General features: G+C 39.3%; 1 protein-coding gene across 1 annotated transcript in view; it reads left to right on the forward strand.

The window, feature by feature from the left end:
• The window catches only part of LOC103608596 (zinc finger protein 717-like), a 36050-nt gene extending 27783 nt beyond the window's left edge, over positions 1 to 8267 (forward strand). Inside the window, exons 3-6 of the mRNA XM_008593016.1 lie at positions 3043 to 3169; positions 3409 to 3501; positions 5362 to 5972; positions 8157 to 8267. Of these exons, the coding sequence (XP_008591238.1) occupies positions 3043 to 3169; positions 3409 to 3501; positions 5362 to 5972; positions 8157 to 8267 (942 nt within the window). The remainder of the gene's footprint in view (positions 1 to 3042; positions 3170 to 3408; positions 3502 to 5361; positions 5973 to 8156) is intronic.
• The last annotated feature ends 546 nt before the right edge of the window (positions 8268 to 8813 follow it).

Consider the following 8813-nt stretch of genomic DNA (forward strand, 5'->3'; position numbering starts at 1 on the left):
CCGGGGACCGGCACGGGGATTGCAACCCCCGGCGTGCCCCCCGCGCCTCGCTCAGCCAGTGAGCGGGAGCCGGTCCGTATGTGGGATCCGAACCCTCGGCGTGAGCGCCGCCTCGCTCCCAAGCGGCGCACTGTAGCAGTGCGCCACCAGGCCAGCCCCAATTTGTCTCATTTTTGAAGGACATTTTTGCTGATACAGTATTCTTGGTTGAGGTTTTTTTTGTTGTCGTTAAGTACTTTCAATATATTATCTCACTGCCTTCTGGCCTACAAGGTTTCTGCTGAGATTGTTTATAATTGTTTAGAAGCTCCCTTGTATATGAGGAGTCATTTTTCTCTTGCTGCTTTCAAGATTCTGTCTTTGTCTTTAACTTTTGACAGTTTGATTAGTTTTAGGTGGGCATCTTTGTATTCATCCTAGTTAGAGTTTGTTGGGCTTCTTGAATTTGTGTATCCATTTATTTCTTAAGATATTGGAAAGTTTAACCTTTAACTTTTGACAGTTTGATTAGTTTTAGGTGGGCATCTTTGTATTCATCCTAGTTGGAGTTTGTTGGGCTTCTTGAATTTGTGTATCCATTTATTTCTTAAGATATTGGAAAGTTTAAGCCCTTATTTTTTCAAAGATGCTCTCTGCTCATTTTCCTCTCTCTGGAACTACTATAATGCATCTATTTGTCCACTTGACAGTGTTTCATAAGTTCTTTATACTCTCTTCAGTTTTCTTCATTTATTTTTTTAACATTTCTCTTACTATATAACTTCAAATGACCCCTCTTCATGTATGCTGCGTCTTTTTTCTGCCTGATCAAGTCAAGTGTTAACCCCTCTAGTGTATATTTCAGTTAAGTTACTGCATTTCTAGCTCAATCTTTTTATTTTACTTTACTTTTATTATACTTTGTCTCTTTGTTGATATTCTCACTTTGTGCAGTCATTTTCCTTATTTTGTCTAGTTGTCTATTTTTGTTGTTCATAAGCTAAGTATTTTTAAGACAGAAATATGCATTTCTTTAGAGACATTTAGTTTAAATCTGGAGATTTATTTTGTTTCTTTTCTGGGCCTTGTTTTCCTATTTCTGTGTATGCCTTATGATCTTTTGTTGATATTTGGGCTTTTGGAAAAACAGCCTCCTCTCTCAGGCTATAGATTATGAGGCCTCACAAACCTTTTCTAGAGATGTGTCTCGCTGCAGCACTTGCCTCTCTTTTCAGTGGCCTCCAAGCTGGTATCCCAACTAAAGCTCTCTTCCCATCAGCATGCTGAGGCAGGCAAGACAGAAACCAGTCCTTCCAGCCCGTGGAAAAGGCAGATATTGAATAATTGTTTCACTTTGTTTTTACATCCTGAGGGAGGAACCAGAAATTGGGAGGTTGTCCTCCAAATTGTACTTTGCTACCCCAGATATGGGGAGGGGAGTGGGCAAGCAAAACATGACTTTTGGTACCATTTTTGGTGCCGTTTTTTCTTTGTTAGTCATTTTTTTTTGTCCTGCAACTTCTTAACATGTTTCTAGACTTCTTACAAAGGTATTTATTGGTCCATGTGTTGCTGTTAACTCTTATCTTCATGGGGGTACAAGGACCTGGAGCTTCCTAGTCCACTATTGTGCTGATATGATTGCCTAATCTGTTGATTGCCTAATCTGTTGGCCTTTTAGCTATACCTTTTTGCATTAATTTTTAATATTGTATTTAAATTTATTGTGATACATTAAGGCTGCATATTATAATATGGAAATATCCCATTACAATATGGATCCTTAATTTATAACAATATACTTAAAACTGGTTTTGTACTGCTTCACACAAAATATAGGAATCTTTCAATACTGTAGTTATATTTTAATATCCTACACTTCAAAAAGTTCATGGAAAAACGGAATTAAAAGGTAATATGAATCCTATGAATTCTTTGAAGACCCCTCAGATATGTATATATTTACATATTTCATCCATATATACTGTTAATCCTACATATGCTGCTATAATTTTTGCTTAAATAAGAATATCTATTTTAGAGAAATTAAGAGAATATTAATACTTAATATGATATATATACACACACAGCAAACCCTTGAACAACACAGGTCTGAACTGCACAAGTCCACTTGCACTCAGATTCTTCTTTGATCTGTGGTTGTTTGAATCCACGGATATGGAACCTGTGCATGCAGAACCTGCCTACATACTCACTAGTTCAGCTGCCTGATCATGGGGAAAAGTTATAGGTGGATTTTCAACTGCACAGCAGGTCTGTGTCCCTAACCCCTGTGTTGTTTGAGGGTCAACTGTAGTTTTTAAATTTTACCTACACATTTATCATTTCTGGAGACCCATTCTTTCCTGTAGATCTAAGTTACAATCACAATCTGCTGTCATTTTCTTTCAGTCTGGAGAATTTCTCTTAGCATTTTTATAAAAAGTGTAGACTTACTGCTAATCAATTATCTCGTTTTTTGTTTATTTGAAAATGTGTTTATTTCAACTTCACAAGGATAGTTTCACTGGATATAGAATTGAGAGAAGAAGAATATTTTATACCAGCACTTTAAAGATGTCCTTCCCTTGTTTTTGATGAGAAGTCAGCCATCATTTCTATGTGGTTGAACACCACCACCCATTTGCTGTTTTTCTCTGTCTGCTTTCAAGAGTCTTTAACTTTAAATTTCAGCAGTTTGACTGTGATTTGTGTACTTTTCTTTGTGTCTACCCTGATTAGGGAACACTGGGCTTCATGGTCTAAATTGATACTTTCACAAAAAATATTTCACAAAATATTCATATGTCTATCCCTAGAAACAAGTATGGTCCTAGATCTATAATGTAAGATTTGTAATAGTAGTGTAAGGAATTAATAAATCATTACAGTGGCAGGATATTTCTACTGTGATGTTTCTTTCTCCCTCCTTATAGAGTACAAGAAGCTACATCTGTGTAAGATCCATAAGACACACGCACACACAGAAGAGTGAACTCCCAGATTCCTGTTCTTGTGACCCAGGGCTGGTGACTTGAGTTGAGGAGAAATGTGCTGTTACAGGGGTTGGTGTCATTTGAAGACTTGGTGGTGGACTTTACCTGGGAGGAGTGGCAGGACCTGGACGATACTCAGAGGATCCTGTACAGGGATGTGATGCTGGAGACCTACAGCAACCTGGTGTCATTGGGTGAGCAAAAAAATCACAGTAACTCCCAGGAGCAAGTGCTTTCTACTTTGTTAGTAAATATATGACCACATCTAAGGTTTAATGCTGTGTAGGTGTAAGATTCCAGTCCACAAGGAATGTGTCACCCCTCTCTAACAAAAGGTGAAAATTAGCCCCTTCATTCCTGAGGCCAAGTTCTTGTTCTTTAAAGGACGTGACTTAGCAGTTTGGCAAAATCCTACATTATCTCTCATTAACAGGGCACTGCTTCACCAAACCTGAGGTGATCTTCAAGCTGGAGCAGGGAGCAGAGCCATGGACAGTAGAAGAATCCCCAAACCAGAGCCTCCCAGGTCAGTAATTGCATAGTGGGCAGGGAGGCTGGGAAGAGTGGAGCCCCGCAGATGTGGGCCATGTTCAGTTACACTGATTTCCTCCCCCATTTCCTAGACCTGAGGACAGCTGGTCTGCATTCATCAGCCAAGTGCATTACACAGTCTGCAAGGAGGGCTCTCGCACACATGTCCCTCCTTTTATTTCGCTGAATATTTTCTTATATTTACTCAAAATTGAATCCCTGTCTTCCTCTTTTTATAGACATATTTCTCTACTATTCACTTTCTCAATATTCTCAGTTGCCCTCTGTTCTCTATTTTAATGAACTGGTTTTTTAGACATGTATTTATACATTTAATTCTTCTTTCAGAACCTCTTAATTCAGCAGGTTTTAAGTGCTGACAATTTTATACATACAACAGCAGTGATCAGAATGATGTCCATCTTTCATAGAGTTTACATACCGATGAGAAAGAACAAAGAAAATCACGTATGTTTAGTAGCTGGATGAGAACCATGAGGAACATTTTACCAGAGTGAGAGAAAAATGGAATGTGATATTTTAGGAAGAATGGTCACAAAAGGCAGCTTTAGTGGGATTATTTTTAAGTGTTATTTTGGTATAGCTTCAGTTTGAGTTAATTCTTTTCCAGTTTTGACATAGGTTTTTTTTTAAATCTAGATTCGAGAGTTGACATTACTTTTGGAAATTGGTAGCTTAAAGCTGATAGTGATACTTACAGAGATCACCTTGGTAGTTGATTAGGAAATGAGAAAAGAAGTCTAGGCATGAGCCTTGTGTACCACAGCATCCCAACATAGGAGTGTAGACAGGCATGGTCCTGCGCTTGGGAGGAGAAACAGGAGATCCTGGGTTCCAAAGCCAAGTGAACAAAGGGCTTCATATTGAAGGGCTCAGATTTCTGTCTGGGAGTGGAGTCTGAAGTTAGTCTTTTCCCCTTCTCTTTGTGGACATCAGTCTAAAACAACAACGAGAATGAGAAATGCACAGGAGGCTCCATTTTCTATGAAAGGAGGAGACAGCTGAAACTCCAACACACCAAAACAAAGCCCTCATAAGCAGTGAGTTATCTAGCAGGGGTGTTTGTACCAGGAATTGGGGGAGAATGCCAGGGTTGTTGATCTCAGAATGAGTCAGAAATACACTTGTCAAAGATGAGGACTCAGCTGTGGTTGCAAAACCAAATCCCTCAGACGAGCATGGTGCTCGGGGTGGTAGACTGGAGCTTTCTGAGAAGCAGAGGAAGTCAGGTTAAGTTAGAAATTTGCAGGAACCTGTCTTGGTCTAGCATGAAGAAGAAAAGATTGTGGATTGAAACGCTCCCAGAGACCTGTGGCCACTCCCCAGGAAAAAGCGAAAAATAAACAAATAGGTAAACAATTCTTTCTCTAAGCCATAAACCTGTCAGGTGACAGACAGATTGTCCTCTCCTGCACCCGCAGGTAGTGGGTCCAGGAGAACACTGACACCTTCAAACAAGAGTAATGAGAAAAATACCAGCTCGACACACCCCTGTTATTGGAAGAATTAGGTAGAGAAGAAGAATAGGGAATACAAATGGCAGATGATAAGCACTTACTTGAAAACTACATCTAGGCAGTAAGATGAATATTTTTACCACATATTTCTTTATGAGTTAAAAAAGATAAAAGTTAAAGAAATGAAGAAAAACATGATTTAACATTAGAAAAACTATTAATGTAATTTAAAACATATAAAACCAATACCCCTTGCTGGTTTCCATAAAATCTTATGCCACTAGGATAGGAAGATGCTTCTTTACCTTTACATGAACATTCCATGAGCAGTGCTTATGTGGGGTTCCTGATGTGGTTATCCTTTTTTCTCATTTCAGATGTCCAGAAAATAGATGACCTGTTTGAGAGGAGCCAGGAAAGTCACCATAGGCATATGTGGCAAGTTGTAATCACCAACAGCAACACATCAACTGAGGAGAGAGTTGAATTAGGAAAAACATTTAATTTGAGTTCAAACCATATTTCAAGTCTGGTTATAAATAGTGGAATGAGGTCTGACAAGTTTTATGTGTGTCAGAACACACTTCTCTCTAGTGAGCCTGACGAGATGCAGGCTGGAGAGAAACCTGATGCCCATAATATATCTGGGAAATCCCTCAGGTGTCCTGACTACTTTAGTCAGCATCACAAGATTCTAACTGGGCAGCAGCCTTTTGAATATGATGGACATGGGAAAGCCTCCAACAGGGAGGCAATATTGCTAATGGAAAAGAGGGCTCATATGGGAGAGGCTTCTTGTAAATACAGTGAACATGGGAAAGGCTGTGACAAGTCAGCTCTCACTGCCCAAGAGATAATAACTCAGGTAGGGAGGAAAACTTTCTTTAAAAACTCTAACCTCATTAAACATCAGCAAACACATACAGGAGAAGAATCCTATGAGGGTATTGAATGTGAGAACGTCACTGCCCAAGAGATAATAACTCAGGTAGGGAGGAAAACTTTCTTTAAAAACTCTAACTTCATTAAACATCAGCAAACACATACAGGAGAAGAATCCTATGAGGGTATTGAATGTGAGAACATCTTAAAGAATTCAGTCCTTACAGTACATCAGAGAACACATACACGAGAGAAGGCCTATGCATGTAATGAATGTGAGAAGTCTTTCTGTCAGAAGTCAGTCCTTACTGTGCATCAGAGAATTCACACAGGGGGGAAATGCTATGAATGTTACGAATGTGGAAAAACCTTCTGCAAAAAGTCAGTCCTTACTATACATCACAGAACACACACAGGTGAGAAACCCTATGAATGTTATGAATGTAGGAAAACCTTCTATAAAAAGTCAGACCTCACTATACATCAGAGAACTCACACAGGTGAGAAACCATATGCATGTAATGAATGTGGGAAAACCTTTCGCTCAAAGTCAAAACTCAGGATGCATCAAGGTACACACACAGGTCAGAAACCCTATGAATGTAATGAATGTGGTAAGGCCTTCTGCCAAAAGTCAGCTCTTGTTATACATTACAGAATTCACACAGGTGAGAAACCCTATGAGTGTAATGAATGTGGAAAAACCTTTCGCCGGAAGTCAAAACTCAGGGTGCATCAGGGTACTCACACAGGCGACAAACCCTATGAATGTAGAGAATGTAGGAAAACCTTCTACCAGAAGTCAAACCTCACTATACATCAGAGAACTCACACAGGTGAGAAACCCTTTGAATGTAATGAATGTAGAAAAGCCTTTCGCTATCAGTCAAACCTCAGCAGGCATCAGAGAACTCACACAGGTGAGAAACCATATGAATGTAATGAATGTGGAAAAAAGTTTTTTCTAAAGGCACAGCTCAGTGCACATCAGAGAACTCACACTGGGGAAAAACCCTATGAATGTAATGAATGTGGAAAAACATTTTGTATGAAGGCACACCTCAGCACACATCAGAGAACTCACACTGGGGAAAAACCCTATGAATGTAATAAATGTGGGAAAACCTTTCGCCAGAAATCACACCTTAGCACACATCAGAGAACTCACACACGCCAGAAATATTATATGGCAGAGACTGGCAGTGTATTCTCCAAAAGCCATTCTCTTTTCTCTGTGACACACAATTAGCCCACGTTTTTCTGCCTCCCATTATTGTGTGTAGGACCATGTAACTGAGCTTTGTCCAGGGGAACATGGACACAAGCAGTGAACATTACTTCCAGGCCTGGCAATAAAAAATGTCTATGCAATCCTCTGATTTCTCTTCCCTGTGGGACTGAAGTGCAGATGACTGCCTGGGTGGCCTGGGGAGCCAAAGGTGGGGAAAAGTTACTGTGATTAAGACAAAAAGAATTAATTGGAGAGAGCAGAGATTTTCCCACCTCTATCCCGAAACCCTTTGTTTGTACTTCTCATGAGTGAGAAATAAACACCCACTTTGTTGAGCCATCGTATGTGTGAACTCTTTGCATTACAGTACAACCAGCCAACTGTAGCTAATCACTTTATGGACTTTAGGAGAGAAGTTAAATTCAGTTTATTAAAAAATCAAAGAAAGGGAGAAATAACTCAACAAGTTGGGAATGACTTACCAGGCAGGCACATCTCATTGAAAACTGGGAATAAAGTCTTTACAAACATCTCTAATGTGTCCAGCCATTCACCAAACTGTCAAATTTCTGTATACCAGAGAATTTGCAATGAAAAGAAATTAGTTATTTAATGTAATATGAATATAAATGTTTTTTGGACTAAAGGGATGTTTTATCACAGACCCACAGAGAGAGACAGCCCCACAGCACTGAGGGCAGGTCATACTTAGTTTCTTTAAATTCTTCCTAATGTGCTACTAGCCCATGTCCAGAAAAGGGCACAGGTGAGTCCTCCACAGCTGGCACAGCTGTGCGTGCAGCACCCAGGCCCTGGTTGTAAGGAATCCAGGCCCAGCACAGGTTATCCTCCTGGCACTCTCTGCTGCAACAGGGGCTGGTTTAATTTCATTTCTAGATTCTACCTGTTTATATCTGCTTGTAGGTATCCATTTCCCCCATTTATAAGAATGTAATAGACACCTTAAAAAATAAACTTGCATTTTCTACATTTGTATACATACATGCACGTGTGCACATACACACCAGGAGAAAGTCTACATCCACGCTTTCCCCTAAGGCAGACACTGGCCACCTGTGGCATGAGCACTGGAAATATGGCTCATCTGAAGTAAGCTGTGCTCTGAAGGTGAAATACCCATTGGATATCAAAGACTTTGTAAGAAAATAAGAATGTAAAATATCTTTTATAATTTTAAAAATACTGATTACATGTTGAAATAATATTCTGGACATACTGGCTTAAATATATCATTACAATTTTGCCTGTGTGTTTTTACTTTAAATCTTCTTTTAAATTTTTCTTGTTATTAGACACTATCATTACTGGAAACTGACAGCTTTCTGTCCTCTATGTCCTCTCTGTTGGAGCACACCACAGATTACATGGTCTGGTGTCAGCTCAGAGAGAAATCTGAGCCTTTCCCCAGGGTGTCCTCATGACTCACTCCTCTTCGTTCACTGGATTATCAGACAGTATGAGTCCAGTCAGTGCTTCCATTTTAAGTTTGTCTTTTCCTTTTCATGAATTCTCTTCTGAAACAAAGTTTTATAACAAACAAGTTGCAGATGATGGAGGAATTTATATTGATTCCACTGCTTCTGTTTTGGACTTGATTACTTTTTACATGTGAATTTTCTTACCACTTAAATATTTAAAAATAGCCAAAGTATGTACCCTTTATATTTTTCCAAATCCAGAGTATGCATTATTTAG

This window comes from Galeopterus variegatus, unplaced genomic scaffold (genome assembly GCF_000696425.1).
Source record: "Galeopterus variegatus unplaced genomic scaffold, G_variegatus-3.0.2 Scaffold8616, whole genome shotgun sequence".
NCBI classification, from domain to species: domain Eukaryota; kingdom Metazoa; phylum Chordata; class Mammalia; order Dermoptera; family Cynocephalidae; genus Galeopterus; species Galeopterus variegatus.